Genomic DNA, 19,808 nt, shown 5'->3' with positions numbered 1-19,808 from the left:
GAACCCCTGATGGAAAGTATTGTCATGGAAAGCAACACATACTACGAGTACACCATGACAAACACAATACTTTCACCAAGCTCACGGCTACACAGGTGGAAGGAGACAACTGTGACTGAGATGTATCTTTTCTTTGCCACAATAATGCTTATGCCACATGTGTATAAGCACAGTGTGAAATCATACTGGTCAACAGACCGCCTGATTGCAACCACAGGATTCAGTGATATAATGCCAGTGAATCGATTTGTGCTAATGTTACATATGCTTCACTTCTGAGACAAAACCAGGCCTGACAGAAACGAGAGGGTAATATAAGATTAGGCATGTGTTTGTGTATCTGAAAGAGAAATTCAATATGTATTTTTATCCCTTCAGGAAGCTTGTAATTGATGAGTCTTTGATTCTGTTCAAAGGAAGACTCTCTTTCAAGCAGTACATACCAAGCAAGAGGAAACGCTTTGGTATAAAGTTGTTTGTGCTTTGTGATTGTTACAGTGGTCTGGTATTGGATATTATTGTGTACACTGGAAGTTATACATTGCAAAATACAAGGAAGTTATTGGGCATCTCTGGTGATGTGGTTAGAACAATGATGGAACCATATCTTGGTAAGGGGCATATATTATATACAGAACTGGTACACAAGCCCCACACTCGGTGATTTTTTGCGAGTGAACATGACAGATGTGTGCGGCACAGTGCGTGCAAATCGGAAACATATGCCCAGGTTTGACACTGGCACTCATAGAGGTGAGGTGAAGGCGTTTGCTGCCAATGACATCATGGCATTTCGGTGGCATGACAAACGAGATGTCACACTGTTGTCATCAGTTCACCCTAATGAAATGGCAGACACTGGCAGGCAGCATAGAGAAATCAATGAACCCATTCTAAAACCTGCAGCTGTGATGGACTACACCTTCAATATGCATTCAGTGGACAAATGTGACATGTAGATTGGGTTTGCTGATTGTGTTTGCAAGAGTTATAAGTGGTACATAAAACTCTTTTTCCATCTTCTGGACATTTCCATGCTGAATACTTATAATATGTATAAGATGAGGACCAGAAACAAACCACCATACGGCGAATTCTGTTTTTCTGTCATCAGACAAATAGTATTCAAGTACCAAGGAACAGCACCTGCAATAGACCTCCCACCAAATTTTCAACAACTACCTTCTCGTTTGAAGCATGGTGATCACTTCCTAGTAAAACTGCCTGCTACTGCTTTCAAGAAGAAGGCTCAAAAGAGGTGTTACGTCTGTGCACATACAAGAAAACGCCCACAACAACACAGAGACACTCGTTTTGTGTGTGAAGAATGTAAAACACCACTGTGCATGACACCATGTTTCAATGACTTCCACAGGCTGCAGAACTTCTAGAAACATTGCCTGTGACTGTATATGTGTACATAAAATATAGAAAAATAGTAATAAACAACATTTCATATCGTTTGTTTGTGCAAATACTTTTTGTAAACAAAACAATGACAACAGTGTTTATGCCCTTATTGTGTAGTATTGAAAAAGAAAAAACTTACAAAATACTGATCATACTGGTCTCACAGGCCATAAAAGTTACTTGGAAAAAGAAAAATTAAAAAATAATAGAAATTAGTACATAAGAAAGTAAATAAAAGAATACCAGGTGACGGCAGTCGGCGATGTTGCCACATGGTGCCCCTTTTTCATCAACTTCACACCTCCATATCTCAGTAAGTACTGATGGTAAAAATTTTTTGTTTAGCCTATAATGTTCAGTAAAATAAACTCTATTTTTTCATAAGAAAAACTATTATTTTTCTTTTTTTTGTGAAATTTGGCCGACTCTGACAACAAGTCTCTGACAGGGCCTGTCGACCCTGAAATTGTTAAAACCCCAACAAGTGTTCAATTGTGATGAAACAGGCCTGTTTTAGAAGAGAATGCCAAAGAGGACCTGCATTACTCATGAGGAAAAGGCACTCCCAGGACACAAGCCTATGAAAGACAGGCTAACTCTTTCATTCTGTGCTAATGCTAGAGGTGATTTTAAAGTGAAGCCTTTACTTGTGTATCATTCAGAAAATCTCAGTGTGTTTAAGAAAAACAATGTCATAAAGAACAAGTAATGTGTCTTGTGGAAAGCAAATAATAAGGCATGGGTCACAAGGCAAATTTTCAAAGAGTGGGTCCATGAAGTGTTTGGCCCAAGTGTGAGAAAATACCTCCTGGACAATAATTTGCCACTCAAGTGCCTCCTATTAATGGACAATGCTCCTGCTCATCCTCCAAACTTATTAGACCTCTTGTTTAGGAACTTCAGTTTTATAACAGTGAAGTTCTTGCCTCCTAACACCACTCCTCTCCTCCAGCCCATGGACCAGCAGGTCATTTCTATCTTCAAAAAACTCTACACACAAAAGCAGTGTTTGAAAAGTTCTTTGAAGTGACCACAGACACTAAGTTGACCCTAAGAGAGTTCTGGAGGAATCACTTCAATATTTACAGCTCCATAAGCCTTATAGGTAAGGCTTGGGAGGGAGTGACTTCCAGGACTTTTGAACTCTGCTTGGAGACAATTGTGACCAGATTGTGTCCAAAAGAGGGATTTTGAAGGGTTTGAGGCTGACCCTGACCCTGTCCCTGACCTAGCTGACCCTCTACCTGTTGTGGACTTTATTGTGGCATTGGGGAACACCCTGGGGCTGGAGGTGAGTGGCGAGTATGTAGATGAGTTGGTGGAGGACCAAAGGGAAGAGCTAACCACTGAAGAGCTGGAAGAGCTTCACCTGGAACAGTACCAGACCACAGCTGAGGACCTTGCTTCAGAGGAGGAGGAAGAGGGAGTGGATGAGGTGCCTTCAAAGATTAAGAAGATTTGTGCCAAGTGGAATGATGTCCAAATATTTGTGCAGAAGTACCATCCTGAGCAAGCTGAAATAAGCTGTCTTGGCAACAAGTTCAGTGGCAAAACCATGTCCCATTTTAGGGGAAATCTTAAAGAGGCACCAGAAACAGAGGACTGTGGACAGTTATTTTGTGAGACAGGGGTCCAGTGTCTCTCAAGCTGGTCCTAGTGGCATTAAAAGACAGAGAAGGGAAGTAACCCCAGAGAGGGCTTTACCTGAAGTCCTCATGGAGGGGGATTCTCCTTCCAAATATTAACCTCAATTCCCTCTCTCCTCCTCCCTATCTTCCAGATGCCATCACCAATCTTCAATAAAGGTAAGTAAAAATGTTATTTTAGATGTTTACTTACATTTATTAACACATAATTGAACACTATATTTGTTATGTGTATGTAAAACTGTAATTAATCTCTATAAAATGTATTTTTTTGTGAATATTTTGGGGTTTCTGGAATGGATTAATTGTATTTCCATTATTTCTTATGGGAAATATTGCTTCGCTTTTCAGACTTTTCGAATTTAGAACTAGCTCCTGGAATGGATTAAGTTCGATATTTGAGGTTCCACTGTACAGTTCACTTGTTACTCACCTTAAAATATTTGTAGTCTTAAAATGAATAAATGAGAGAGAGAGAGAGAATGAGTACATAAGAGAGGACACTCGTGGAGTTATGTAAACAAACCAGGCATACACAAGTTTTGTAAAACAAACCAGGCGAACATGTCTGGTTTGTGTACAAGTTACACTGTGTACAAGTTGTCTCTACATTGAAACAGTAGAATAAATAAAGAGGAACGCTCCCATTCTCGTTTAACACCACTTTTAGAAGAAATGACGCTCTGAGTGAAGGCATTCAAAAGGAATAATTTTCTACAGATACCCCCAGCAACACATTTTCTCTTAACCCTTTGACTGTTTCGGTCGTATATATACGTCTTACGAGCCACCGTGCTCGACATATATATATACTCAAAAATTCTAGCGGCTTCAAATCAAGCAGGAGAAAGCTGGTAGGCCCACATGTGAGAGAATGGGGCTGTGTGGTCAGTGTGCACCATATAAAAAAAATCCTGCAGCACACAGTGCATAATGAGAAAAAAAACTCCGACCATGTTTTTGGATTAAAATGCCGACTTTGTGGTGTATTTTTGTATAGTATTTATGGCTGTATTCTCGTTTTCTTGGTCTCATTTGATAGAATGGAAAACATATTATAGAAATAGAGGTGATTTTGATTGGTTTTACTATGAAAAGAACCTTGAAATGGAGCTCAAAGAAGGGGAAACATTTGATTTTTCCTGATGTTCAAAAATAAACAAATGATGTCATTGTCCAATACATGTCCAAGTAGCCATTCTAATATGCAGTCATGAATGGGTTAACATTATTTATACAATTATTACAATATTGCAGTAGTCTGCATGACAGTAAATCTTCTATTTTTTGTTTGAATAAAAATTCAAAATATTAAGCAAGAGTAATATCAGAGGGGCCTGGAGACGTAACTGATGAACAAAGAACATGTTATTTTAGAGCCAGGAATGTCTGCATTTTTCATTCTGGACCCTATTTTGAAATTGGCATATTTTTTAATTTGCGTTAAATTGGCCAAATTGCAAATTTCTGACCACTATATTGGGTAGTTGTAATCGGTAAATGGGCAGCTTCTTGTACTCAATCAATAGAACAAATGGAGTTCTAAAGAAATAGCTATGAGATTGGTCAACTGGAACAATGGAATTAGCCAAAAATAGGGCTCAAAGTGGGCGAAATCGCCAATTCGTAAATGTTGTCGAGGTCGCTAACTTCGCGAGAGAGTAATTCCGAAAGTTTTTCATCAAATTTCATTCCTTTGGTGCCATTACCATCGGGAAAAGATCATCTATCGTTTCATAAGAATTTTTTTTTTTTTTCAAAAATTTTTTGACACCAGGAGACACCTCAGGATTTGGGGCTGCGGCAGTCAAGGGGTTAAACCATACCACGGGTGGGGTTTGAACCCGCGGTCGGAGGGTTTCAAAATTCCAGACTGTCGCGTTAGCCACATCTCAAGTTTATGTTTATTTATTCTACTGTGGGGTGTATCTATCATCTTTATATATTATGTATCATTTTTATTAAATAATTTTGAAAAAATATCATACATGGATTAAGCAAAATGTCTATATCAACGTTTTATATACATTTAATGCGCCTCAGTGATTATTATTGTGTTATTATCATTATTAATACGGCATCTTCAAGACCAATTACACTCTTAATGAGTGGCTCTGAGACAGACAAGCAGACAGAAAGACACACAGGTAGACAGACACACAGGTCGACAGACACACAGGTAGACAGACACACAGGTCGACAGACACACAGGTAGACAGACACACAGGTAGACAGACACACACAGGTAGAAAGACAGACACACACAGGTAGACAGACAGACACACACAGGTAGACAGACACACAGGTAGACAGACACACACAGGTAGACATAAAGACACACAAGTAGACAGACACACAGGTAGACAGAAAGACACACACAGGTAGACAAAGGCACACAGGTAGACATAAAGACAGACACATAAACAGACACACAGAGATACACAGATATATAGGCAGACAGATACAGACAGGTTTATGTGCAACAGTGAAAACAAATAGAGAGTTCGAGAGTAAGAGCCTTTCTTGCCACAGACTTCATCTTTGGGGCCATGGTGAAATTTACTGTCCAGTTAGTACAGTTAATACAGTGATGCTGCTGATATGACAGGGTTACTCAAACTGATGCTGCCTGCATGACGCATTGCCGTCGCGAGTATTGTCAATTATTGTACAGTGGTGTGCATCAGCCGGCCCAGCCCAGCTGCCAGATGCACGGTCGTAAGTCGAGTGGACGTATGTCGAGCAGGTCGTAAGTCAGATGGCAGGTGTATATATTTATATATACAGTGGACCCCCGCATAACGATTACCTCCGAATGTGACCAATTATGTTAGTGTATTTATGTAAGTGCGTTTGTACGTGTATGTTTGGGGATCTGAAATGGACTAATCTACTTCACAATATTCCTTATGGGAATAAATTCGGTCAGTACTGGCACCTGAACATACTTCTGGAGTGAAAAAATATCGTTAACCGGGGGTCCACTGTATATATATATATATATATATATATATATATATATATATATATATATATATATATACAGTGGACCCCCGCATAACGATGGCATCACATAGCGATTTTTCCGCATACCGATTACTTTTATCGCAAAATTTTTGCCGCGCATACCGATTAAAAACCCGCTTACCGATTTTCGTCCGAGACGCGTCCAATGTGCCCTCAGCCAGCCTCACATGTGCCAGCCGTCCCATTGTTTACCAGCCAGCCTCCGCGGTAACATCCAAGCATACACTCGGAATATTTCGTATTATTACAGTATTTTCGGTGCTGTTTCTGGAAAATAAGTGACCATGGGCCCCAAGAAAGCTTCTAGTGCCAACCCTACACCTCAAAGGGTAAGAATTACTATAGAAATGAAGAAAGAGATAATTGATAAGTATGAAAGTGGAGTGCGTATAGCCGACCTAGTCAAGCTGTACAAGAAACCCCAATCAACCATCGCTACTATTGTGGGCACCAGAAAGACAATCAAGGAAGCTGTTCTTGCCAAAGGTTCAACTGTGTTTTCGAAACAAAGATCGCAAGTGATGGAAGATGTTGAGAGACTCTTATTGGTGTGGATAAATGAAAAACAGATAGCAGGAGATAGCGTCTCTCAAGCGATCATATGTGAAAAGGCTAGGAAGTTGCATGAGGATTTAATTAAAAAAATGCCTGCAACTAGTGATGATGTGAGTGAATTTAAGGCCAGCAAAGGTTGGTTTGAGAGATTTAAGAAGCGTAGTGGCATCCATAGTGTGATAAGGCATGGTGAGGCTGCCAGTTCGGACCACAAAGCGGCTGAAAAATATGTGCAGGAATTCAAGGAGTACATAGAAACTGAAGGACTGAAACCTGAACAAGTGTTTAATTGTGATGAAACAGGCCTGTTCTGGAAGAAAATGCCAAGCAGGACCTACATTACTCAGGAGGAAAAGGCACTCCCAGGACATAAGCCTATGAAAGACAGGCTTACTTTGTTGATGTGTGCCAATGCTACTGGTGATTGCAAAGTGAAGCCTTTATTAGTGTATCACTCTGAAACTCCCAGAGCGTTCAGGCAAAAGAATGTCCTCAAGGATAATTTGTGTGTGCTGTGGAGGGCAAACAGTAAGGCATGGGTCACTAGGGAATTTTTCTATAACTGGTTACACCATGCATTTGCCCCCAATGTGAAAGATTACCTAACTGAAAAGAAATTAGAACTTAAGTGCCTCCTGGTGTTAGACAATGCCCCTGGTCATCCTACAGACGTGGCAGAGCGACTTTATGGGGACATGAGCTTCATTAAGGTGAAGTTTTTGCCTCCTAATACCACTCCTCTCCTGCAGCCCATGGACCAGCAGGTTATTTCCAACTTCAAGAAACTGTACACAAAAGCTCTGTTTGAAAGGTGCTTTGTAATGACCTCAGAAACTCAACTGACTCTAAGAGAGTTTTGGAGAGATCACTTTAATATCCTCAATTGTGTAAACCTTATAGGTAAGGCTTGGGAGGAAGTGACTAAGAGGACCTTGAACTCTGCTTGGAAGAAACTGTGGCCAGAATGTGTAGACAAAAGGGATTTTGAAGGGTTTGAGGCTAACCCTGAGAATCCTGTGCCAGTTGAGGAATCCATTGTGGCATTGGGAAAGTCCTTGGGGTTGGAGGTTAGTGGGGAGGATGTGGAAGAGTTGGTGGAGGAGGACAATGAAGAACTAACCACTGATGAGCTGATAGATCAACTTCAAGAGCAAGAGGCCAGACCTGGGGAAACTGGTTCAGAGGAGGGGACAGAGAAATTGAAGAAGTTGCCTACTACAAAGATAAAGGAAATCTGTGCTAAGTGGCTTGAAGTGCAAACCTTCATGGATGAAAATCACCCTCACACAGCTATTGCAAGCCGTGCTGGTGATTATTACACTGACAATGTTGTGAAACACTTTAGGCAAGTCATAAAGGAACGAGAGGTACAGGCCACTATGGACAGATATCTTGTGCGAAAGAAGTCCAGTGACTCTGAAGCTGGCCCTAGTGGCATTAAAAAAAGAAGGGAAGTAACCCCAGAAAAGGACTTACTACCTCAAGTCCTAATGGAAGGGGATTCCCCTTCTAAACAGTAAGAAGATAATGCTCTCCCCTCCTCCCATCCCATCAATCATCACCAGATCTTCAATAAAAGTAAGTGTCATTTAATTGTGCATGCCTTTTTCAGTTTGTGTGTATTAAAATTAACATTTCATGTGGTAAAAAAAAAATTTTTTCATACTTTTGGGCGTCTTGCACGGATTAATTTTATTTCCATTATTTCTTATGGGGAAAATTCATTCGCATAACGATTATTTCGCATAACGATGAGCCCTCTTGCACGGATTAAAATCGTTAACCGGGGGTCCACTGTATATATATATATATATATATATATATATATATATATATATATATATATATATATATATCTATATATATATATATATATATATATATATATATATATATATATACAGTGGACCCCCGCATAACGATTACCTCCGAATGCGACCAATTATGTAAGTGTATTTATGTAGGTGCGTTTGTACGTGTATGTTTGGGGGTCTGAAATGGACTAATCTACTTCACAATATTTCTTATGGGAACAAATTCGGTCAGTACTGACACCTGAACATACTTCTGGTGTGAAAAAATATCGTTAACCGGGGGTCCACTGTATATATATATATATATATATATATATATATATATATATATATATATATATATATATATATATCTCTATATGTATATATATTTTTTTTTTTTTTCAACAAGTCGGCCGTCTCCCACCATTCATCATTCAACACTTTCACCACACTCGCACATTATCACTGTTTTTGCAGAGGTGCTCAGAATACAACAGTCTAGAAGCATACACATATAAAGATACACAACATATCCCTCCAAACTGCCAATATCCCAAACCCCTCCTTTAAAGTGCAGGCATTGTACTTCCCATTTCCAGGACTCAAGTCCGACTATATGAAAATAACCGGTTTCCCTGAATCCCTTCACTAAATATTACCCTGCTCACACTCCAACAGATCGTCAGGTCCCAAGTACCATTCGTCTCCATTCACTCCTATCTAACACGCTCACGCACGCTTGCTGAAAGTCCAAGCCCCTGGCCCACAAAACCTCCTTTACCCCCTCTCTCCAACCCTTTCGAGGACGACCCCTACCCCGCCTTCCTTCCCCTATAGATTTATATGCTTTCCATGTCATTCTACTTTGATCCATTCTCTCTAAATGACCAAACCACCTCAACAACCCCTCTTCTGCCCTCTGACTAATACTTTTATAAACTCCACACCTTCTCCTAATTTCCACACTCCGAATTTTCTGCATAATATTTACACCACACATTGCCCTTAAACAGGACATCTCCACTGCCTCCAACCGTCTCCTCGCTGCTGCATTTACCACCCAAGCTTCACACCCATATAAGAGTGTTGGTACTACTATACTTTCATACATTCCCTTCTTTGCGTCCATAGATAACGTTTTTTGACTCCACATATACCTCAACGCACCACTCACCTTTTTTCCCTCATCAATTCTATGATTAACCTCATCCTTCATAAATCCATCCGCCGACACGTCAACTCCCAAGTATCTGAAAACATTCACTTCTTCCATACTCCTCCTCCCCAATTTGATATCCAATTTTTCTTTATCTAAATCATTTGACACCCTCATCACCTTACTCTTTTCTATGTTCACTTTCAACTTTCTACCTTTACACACATTCCCAAACTCATCCACTAACCTTTGCAATTTTTCTTTAGAATCTCCCATAAGCACAGTATCATCAGCAAAAAGTAACTGTGTCAATTCCCATTTTGAATTTGATTCCCCATAATTTAATCCCACCCCTCTCCCAAACACCCTAGCATTTACTTCCTTTACAACCCCATCTATAAATATATTAAACAACCATGGTGACATTACACATCCCTGTCTAAGACCTACTTTTACCGGGAAGTAGTCTCCCTCTCTTCTACACACCCTAACCTGAGCCTCACTATCCTCATAAAAACTCTTTACAGCATTTAATAACTTACCACCTATTCCATATACTTGCAACATCTGCCACATTGCTCCTCTATCCACTCTATCATATGCCTTTTCTAAATCCATAAATGCAATAAAAACTTCCCTATCTTTATCTAAATACTGTTCACATATATGCTTCAATGTAAACACCTGATCTACACATCCCCTACCCACTCTGAAACCTCCTTGCTCATCCGCAATCCTACATTCTGTCTTACCTCTAATTCTTTCAATTATAACCCTAAAGGACACTTTTCCTGGTATACTCAGTAAGCTTATTCCTCTATAATTTTTACAGTCTCTTTTGTCCCCTTTCCCTTTATATAAAGGGACTATACATGCTCTCCGCCAATCCCTAGGTACCTTCCCCTCTTTCATACATTTATTAAACAAAAGTACCAACCACTCCAACACTATATCCCCCCCTGCTTTTAACATTTCTGTCATGATCCCATCAGTTCCAGCCGCTTTACCCCCTTTCATTTTACGTAATGCCTCACGTACCTCCCCCACACTTACATTCTGCTCTTCTTCACTCCTAAAAGATGGTATACCTCCCTGACCAGTGCATGAAATTACTGCCTCTGTTTCTTCCTTAACATTTAAAAGTTCCTCAAAATATTCTCGCCATCTACCCAATACCTCCATCTCCCCATCTACTAACTCCCCTACTCTGTTTTTAACTGACAAATCCATATTTTCCCTAGGCTTTCTTAACTTGTTTAACTCACTCCAAAATTTTTTCTTATTTTCATTAAAATTTCTTGACAGTGCCTCTCCCACTCTATCATCTGCTCTCCTTTTGCACTCTCTCACCACTCTCTTTACCTTTCTTTTACTCTCCATATACTCTGCTCTTCTTATAACACTTCTGCTTTGTAAAAACCTCTCATAAGCTACCTTTTTCTCTTTTATCACACCAATCACTCCTCTTTCCTCCTGCCCCCACCCTCCTATAACCACAAACTTCTGCCCCACATTCTAATACTGCATTTTTAAAACTATTCCAACCCTCTTCAACTCCCCCACTACTCATCTTTGCACTAGCCTACCTTTCTGCTAATAGGCGCTTATATCTCACCCGAACTTCCTCCTCCCTTAGTTTATACACTTTCACCTCCCTCTTACTTGTTGTTGCCACCTTCCTCTTTTCCCATCTACCTCTTACTCTAACTGTAGCTACAAGTAAATAATGATCCGATATATCAGTTGCCCCTCTATAAACATGTACATCCTGGAGCCTACCCATCAACCTTTTATCCACCAATACATAATCTAATAAACTACTTTCATTACGTGCTAATATATATATATATATATATATATATATATATATATATATATATATATATATATATATATATATATATATATATATATATATATATATATTTATTTATTTATTTATTTATTTATTTAAAAGCAGAAGTGTTATAAGAAGAGTAGAGTATATGGAGAGTAAAAGAAAGGTGAAGAGAGTGGTGAGAGAGTGCAAAAGGAGAGCGGATGATAGAGTGGGAGAGGTACTGTTAAGGAATTTTAATGAAAATAAGAAAAAATTTTGAAATGATTTAAACAAGTTAAGAAAGCCTAGGTAACAAATGGATTTATCAGTTAAAAACAGAGAAGGGGATTTAGTAGATGGGGAGATAGAGGTATTGGGTAGATGGCGAGAATATTTTGAGGAACTTTTAAATGTCGACGAAGAAAGGGAGGTGGTAATTTCATGCACTGGCCAGGGAGGTATATCATCTTGTAGGAGTGAAGAAGAGCAGGATGTGAGTGTGGGGGAGGTGTGTGAGGCATTATGTAGAATGAAAGGGAGTAAAGCACCTGGAATTGACAGGATCATGACAGAAATGTTAAAAGCAGGGGGAGGACATAGTGTTGGAGTGGTTGGTATTTTTGTTTAACAAATGTATGAAAGAGGGGAAGGTACCTAGGGATTGGCGGAGAGCGTGTATAGTCCCTTTATATAAAGGGAAGGGGGAAAAAAGAGATTGTAAAAATTATAGAGGAATAAGTTTACTGAGTATACCAGGAAAAGTGTACGGTAGGGTTATTATTGAAAGAATTAGAGGTAAGACAGAATGTAGAATTGCGGATGAGCAAGGAGGTTTTAGAGTGCGTAGGGGATGTGTAGATCAAGTGTTTACATTGAAGCATATATGTGAGCAGTATTTAGATAAAGGTAGGTAAGTTTTTATTGCATTTATGGATTTAGAAAAGGCATATGATAGAGTGGATAGGGAAGCAATGTGGCAGATGTTACAAGTATGTGGAATAGGTGGTAAGTTACTAAATGTTGTAAAGAGTTTTTATGAGGATAGTGAGACTCAGCTTAGGGTGTATAGAAGAGAGGGAGACTACTTCCCGGTAAAAATAGGGTGTTCGGGAGAGGGGTGGGATTAAATTATGGGAAATTAAATACAAAATGGGAAGTGACACAGTTACTTTTTGCTGATGATACTGTGCTTATGGGAGATTCTAAAGAAAAACTGTAAAGGTTAGTGGACGAATTTGGGAATGTGTGTAAAGGTAAAAAGTTGAAAGTGAACATAGAAAAGAGTAAGGTGATGAGAGTATCAAATGATTTAGATAAAGAAAAATTGGATATCAAATTGGAGAGGAGGAGTATGGAAGAAGTGAATGTTTTCAGATACTTGGGAGTTGACGTGTCGGCGGATGGATTTATGAAGGACGAGGTTAATTATAGAACTGATGAAGGAAAAAAGGTGAGTGGTGCATTGAGGTATATGTGGAGGCAAAAAATGTTATCTATGGAGGCAAAGAAGGGAATGTATGAAAGTATAGTAGTACCAACACTTTTATATGGATGTGAAGCTTGGGTTGTAAATGTTGCAGCGAGGAGGCGGTTGGAGGCAGTGGAGATGTCCTGTCTAAGAGCAATGTGTGGTGTAAATATTATGCAGAAAATTCGGAGTGTGGAAATTAGGAGAAGGTGTGAAGTTAATAAAAGTATTAGTCAGAGGGCTGAAGAGGGTTTGTTGAGATGGTTTGGTCATTTAGAGAGAATGAATCAAAGTAGAATGACATGGAGAGTGTATAAATCTGTAGGGGAAGGAAGGCGGGGTAGGGGTCGTCCTCGAAAAGGTTGGAGGGAGGGGGTAAAGGAGTTGTTGTGAGCAAGGGGTTTGGACTTCCAGCAAGCGTGCGTGAGCATGTTAGATAGGAGTGAATGGAGACAAATGGTGTTTGGGACCTGACGATCTGTTGGAGTGTGAGCAGGGTAATATTTAGTGAAGGGATTCAGGGAAACCGGTTATTTTATATAACCGGACTTGAGTCCTGGAAATGGAAAGTACAATGTCTGCACTCTAAAGGAGGAGTTTGGGATATTGGCAGTTTGGAAAGATATATTGTGTATTCTTATTCATATATACTTCTAAGCTGTTGTATTCTGGGCACCTCTGCAAAAACAGTAATTATGTGTGAGTGAGGTGAAAGTGTTGAATGATGATGAAAGTATTTTCTTTCTGGGGATTTTCTTTCTCTTTGGGTCACCCTGCTTCGGTAGGAGACGGCCGACTTGTTGAAAATAAATATATATATATATATATATATATATATATATATATATATATATATATATATATATATATATATATATATATATATATATATATATATATACATGTATATATATATATATATATATATATATATATATATATATATATATATATATATATATATATATATATATATATATATATATATATATATATAATTTCTAGCATGGGGGCTACAATGCCAAAACAGCTACTTGTAGTTCAAGAAACATAGGATTGAAATTTTTGGTCACTATATACATACAGTGGTACCTCGGGATACGAACTTAATTCGTTCCAGAAGGCTGTTCGAGTGCCAATATCAAACAAATTTGCTCCCATAAGGAATAATGTAAATTAGATTAATCCGTTTCAGACCCCCAAAAATACACTTACAAAAGCACTTACATAAATACATTTACATAATTGTTCGAGTTTTGAGCTGTTCATATCCTGAGGTAACACTGTACAGTATATGCAACACAAATTAAAAAACAAAACTTTTTTGGCATCTTATGAACATGAAGATCGAAAAAAAAAAAAATGCCACTCCAACCTGAGACATTGTGGTGTGTAAATGTAACAGCAGCAGAGTTGATAACTGCCCATTCACTATCTGTTGTGGCCTCATCATCGGAACACCGCCACTCAACAACAACTCCATGCCGCTAATAGTAGAAAATGGAAAAAAAAAATTAATAATGTAACTGAAATAAAGAATATTTATATATATTCATTTTTACCTACAATGCCATTGTAAAAGAAATATCTAGAAGTAGTAGAACAGCAGTAAAGAAATACAAGTACCATCCGAGTTACAACCGAGTTCGGTTCCGACAAACCAGTCCTAAGTCAAAATGGACACAAGTCGAACCTTACTACTGAATATCAACATCACATTTTTTAAATAAGTTTATTTTGTTGTTTTATTTTGGCATTTCATTTTTTACTTTACTTTTTATGCTGTTAGCACTGTATTTTATACTGAAAGGTTTAGAATAAACACTGTGTACAACACAGACAGTTGTTTATTTCCCAGAAATTTGGCATAGAAAACACAGTCGTAAGTCGAATGGTCATATGTCGAGCAGGTCATAAGTCGGACGGTAGGTGTACCTTGAAGAGGATATTCCAGCTGCAACTAGTAAAACAGCAGTAAAGAAAGAGGAAGTAAAGACGATACCTAATACACGTATAAACAATATGTAAAAAAGTACATGTATAATGCAATGAGATAGAAATGATCTATAAAATATTAAGATATGATAAGAATATAAGATCCAAAATGCTCAGCCCAACAACACAGAACAAGAAGAGGCAGAACTTACTCTTTCTATGATGCGCAGTTTTCCACTAACTGATAGCTCTTCTTGTGATGTGGGCAGAGTATAGACCTCGTCCTGCTCGTACACAAGCTGTTTAAGAAAATATTGATTAGATAATAAAAATAGACTTTAATAATATACATACACAAGCTTTTTAAGAAAATATTGATTAAATAATAAAAATAAACTTTAACCCTTTCAGGGTCCCCAGGCCCTCTCCGAGACTTGTTCTCAGGGTCCCCCAAATTTCAAAAAAAAAAAAATTATTGTTTTCTTATGAAAAGACAGAGAATCTTTACCCGATCATAATCACACCAAAAGTATGAAATTTGATGGAAAACTTACGGAATTATGCTCTCATGAAGTTAGCGGTCTCGACGATGTTTCGGCATTGGCGATTTTGCCCGCTTTGAGCCCTATTTTTGGCCAATTCCAGTGTACTAGTCGACAAAAATCATAACTATATCACTAGAACTCCATTTTTCCTATCGTATGAGTACAAGAAACCACCCATTTACCGATTTCAACTATCCAATACAGTGGTCAGAATTTAGCAATTTTGCCAATTTCACACAAATTTCAAAAGATGCCAATTTCCAAATAGGGTCCAGAATAAACAAGAAAGACATTCCTGGCACTAAAATAACATTTCTTCTGTTCATTAGTCACGTCCACACGCCCCTCTTACATTTCTTTTGCTTTCCACTTTGAATTTTTATTCTCACAAAAAATAGAAGATTTACTGTTATGCAGACTATTGTATTAGTGTAGAAATGGTATAAATAATACAAGCGCACTTGTGAAAGAATATTAGATTCACCAGTTGACGTGTATTGGACGCGTGGCATGATTTGTTTACTTTTGAACTTTGGCAAAAATCAAACATTTCTGCTACTTTGAGCTCAATTTCAAGGTACTTTTCATTGTAAAACCAATCAAAATCATCTCAATTTCTGTAATATGTCTTCCATTCTATCAAATGAGACCAGGAAAACTAGAATACAACCATAAATACCATACGAAAATACACTGCAAAGTCGGTTTTAACCCTTAATCCTTTGAGGGTCGACAGGCCCTCTCCGAAACTCGTTCTCAGGGTCGGCCAAATTTAAAAAAAAAAAAAAATTATTTTCTCTTATGAAAAGATAGAGAATCTTTTCCCGATCATAACGACACCAAAAGTTTGAAATTTGATAGAAAACTTACGGAATTATGCTCTCGCAAAGTTAGCGGTCTCGGCGATGTTTACGGATCGGCGATTTTGCCCACTTTGAGCCCCATTTTCGGCCAATTTCACTGTACTAGTCGACAAAAAACATGAATATTTCGCTAGAACTCCATTTTTTCTATCGAATGGGTGCAAGAAACCACCCATTTATAAATTCAACTATCCAGTACAGTGGTCAGAATTTAGCAATTTTGCCAATTTCACACAAATTTCAAAAGATGCCAATTTCGGAATAGGGTCCAGAATAAACAAGAAAGACATTCCTGGCACTAAAATGACATTTCCTCTAGTCATTATTCACGTCTCAAGGCCCCTCTTATATTCTTTTGCTTTCCACTTTGAATTTTTATTCTCACAAAAAATATAAGATTTACTGTTATGCAGACTACTGCATTAGTGTAAAAAATGGTATAAATATTATTGGTGCACTTGTGAAAGAATATTAGACTCACCAGTTGACGTGTATTGCACGCTTGGCACGATTTGTTTACTTTTGAAGTTTGGTAAAAATCGAACATTTCTGCTACTTTGAGCTCAATTTCAAGGCACCTTTCATTGTAAAACCAGTCAAAATCATCTCAATTTCAGTAATATGTCTTCCATTCTATAAAATGAGACCAAGAAAACTAGAATACAACAATAAATACTATACGAAAATACACTGCAAAGTCGCTGATTTATTAAAAAAAAATGGAAAATGTTTTTTTTTTCTCATTATGCACCGTGTGCTGCAGGATTTTTTTTAGACTGTGCACACTGACCACATAGACCCATTCTTTCATATGAAGGCCTACCACCTTTCTCCCACTAGATTTGAGGTCACTAGAATTTATGAGTACTAGTACGTCAAAAACCCCTACGCGTAAGACGTACTAGTACGACGAAAACCCTCAAAGGGTTAAACGGTCCAAAGAGATCGACGTTCAAATTCGTAGTGCTACAAAAGTAGATCTACTTTTTTTTACATATTTTCAAATATAACAAAAAAGATGTAGATAAAAGTTTTTTTACACGTTTTCAAATGTAAAACAAAAAAGAAGATCTACATTTTTTTACATACTTTCAGATGTTGAAAAAACATATATACATGTATACGTTTGGACCATTTAAGGGTTAAACCAAAAACACGGTCGGAGTTTTTTTTGTCTCATTATGCACTGTGTGCTGCAGGATTTTTTTATACTGTGCACACTGACCACATAGACCCATTCTTTCATATGTAGGCCTACCAGCTTTCTCTCAATAGATTTGAAGGCGCTAGAATTTAGGCATTCTAATACGTCAATAACCCTGGTGCGTAAGCCGTACTAGTATGTTGGAAAGCCTGAAAGGGTTAAATGCCTAGTATATGTGTGGGTGGGGTAGTTAGATGTGGTTACGATACCTACCACACCTGACTTTCTACAAATAAACACTATTCACCTTGCACCCTATATTAAGACCATTAAGACTACAAATATTTTAAGGCAAGTAATGAGTGTACACTATATGCATTTTATCGCTCTAGGTCTAATCTTTAAATGCCAAAGTATATTACATGTGGGTGGAGTGGGGTGGGGGTGGCCTGGCTGCCTACCACACCTGACTTCTTACAATAAACACTACTCACTTCTCACCTTACATTACGACTACAAATACAGTGGACCCCCGCATACCGATTTTAATCCGTGCAAGAGGGCTCATTGGTATGCGAAATAATCGGTATGCGAATGAATTTTCCCCATAAGAAATAATGGAAATCAAATTAATCCGTGCAAGACACCCAAAAGTATGAAAAAAAAAATTTTACCACATGAAATATACATTTTCCTACACACAAAGAGAAGGATACATGCACAATAGTAGAGTAGTACATGCACAATATATATTGTGCATGTACTAGTCTACTAAATGAAGAATAAATGACACTTACCTTTATTGAAGATGCAGCAATGACTGATGAGACACTGTGTCCTGGGAGTGCCTTTTCCTCCTGAGTACTGTAGGTCCTGTTTGGTATTTTCTTCCAGAACATGCCTTATCACACTGTGTATGTCACTACGATTCTTAAATCTCTCAAACCAACCTTTGCTGGCTTTAAATTCACCAATATGAGCACTAATTCCAGGCATTTTTCCCTGTTCACCCGGGTGTTAGTCGACTGGTGTGGGTTGCATCCTGGGAGACAAGATTAAGGACCCGAATGGAAATAAGTTAGACAGTCTTCGATGACACTGACTTTTTTGGGTTATCCTGGGTGGCAAATCCTCTGGGGTTAATTGTTTCTTGGTATTCTCAATAAGCCACACCAACAACGGTGCTACAGCAGCAGCAGCAGCTGACGGTGGTACAGCAGCAACAGACGATGCTACAGCAGCAGCAGACGATGCTACAGCAGCAGCAGACGATGCTACAGCAGCAGCAGACGATGCTACAGCAGCAGCAGACGATGCTACAGCAGCAGCAGACGATGCTACAGCAGCAGCAGACGATGCTACAGCAGCAGCAGACGATGCTACAGCAGCAGCAGACGATGCTACAGCAGCAGCAGACGATGCTACAGCAGCAGCAGACGATGCTACAGCAGCAGCAGACGATGCTACAGCAGCAGCAGACGATGCTACAGCAGCAGCAGACGATGCTACAGCAGCAGCAGACGATGCTACAGCAGCAGCAGACGATGCTGCAGCAGCAGCAGACGATGCTACAGCAGCAGCAGCAGCAGACGATGCTACAGCAGCAGCAGCTGACAGTGCTACAGCAGCAGCAGACGATGCTACAGCAGCAGCAGACGATGCTACAGCAGCAGCAGACGATGCTACAGCAGCAGCAGACGATGCTACAGCAGCAGCAGCAGCTGACAGTGCAGCAGCAGCAGCAGCTGTACCACCAATAGTAGCGATGGTTGTTTGGGGTTTATTATACAACCTGGCCAGCTCGGAGACACGCACTCCACTTTCATACTTATCAATGATCTTTTTTTCATCTCTATAGTAATTCTCACCCTTATTGCTGTAGGGTTGGCACTAGAAGCTTTCTTGGGGCCCATGGTCACTTATTTTCCAGATAAAATCACCAAAAACACTGTAATAATACGAAATGTTACGATTGTATGCTTGGATGCTACCGCGGAGGCTGGCTGGTAAACAACGCCACCGGCGGAACATGTGAGGCTGGCTAAGGCGCACATTGGACGCGTCTCGGACGAACAGCGGTGAGCGGGTTTTTGAGTGGTATGCGAGGCAAAATTTTTGCGATTAAAGTGAGCGGTATGTGGAATAAACGGTATGTGATGCCAACGGTATGCGGGGGTCCACTGTATTTTGAGGTAAGTAATGAGTGTACTGTGTGTGTATTGTACTTTTTATTGATCTTTAATGCCTTGTTCTATTGCTAACTTAATATATGTTAGTGTAAACTTATTATCTGACACTTATAAGTGGAAACAAATGGCATTCTGCTTTCCGGCAATGTCCGCTTTCCAGCAATGTCCGCTTTCCGGCAGTAGCCTAGAACCTAGCCTGCAGTATAAGTGCGGCTCTACTGTATTAATTTATTTTACTTATTTATTTATGTCATA

At 39.0% G+C, this 19,808-nt stretch overlaps 1 protein-coding gene across 3 annotated transcripts in view; it reads right to left on the bottom strand.

The window, feature by feature from the left end:
- Tbc1d15-17 (TBC1 domain family member 15/17) overlaps positions 1 to 19,808 on the bottom strand; it is a 408,033-nt gene that overhangs the window by 378,331 nt on the left and 9,894 nt on the right. For all 3 annotated transcript variants that reach the window (XM_070093434.1, XM_070093435.1, XM_070093436.1), the window contains exons 2-3: positions 15,025 to 15,111; positions 14,253 to 14,364 (exon numbers count right to left, since the gene is read on the bottom strand). In XM_070093434.1, coding sequence (XP_069949535.1) covers positions 14,253 to 14,364; positions 15,025 to 15,111 — 199 coding nt within the window. The remainder of the gene's footprint in view (positions 1 to 14,252; positions 14,365 to 15,024; positions 15,112 to 19,808) is intronic.

Source organism: Cherax quadricarinatus, chromosome 42, assembly GCF_038502225.1.
Source record: "Cherax quadricarinatus isolate ZL_2023a chromosome 42, ASM3850222v1, whole genome shotgun sequence".
NCBI lineage: Eukaryota > Metazoa > Arthropoda > Malacostraca > Decapoda > Parastacidae > Cherax > Cherax quadricarinatus.
This window is presented reverse-complemented; position numbering and strand designations above follow the sequence as displayed.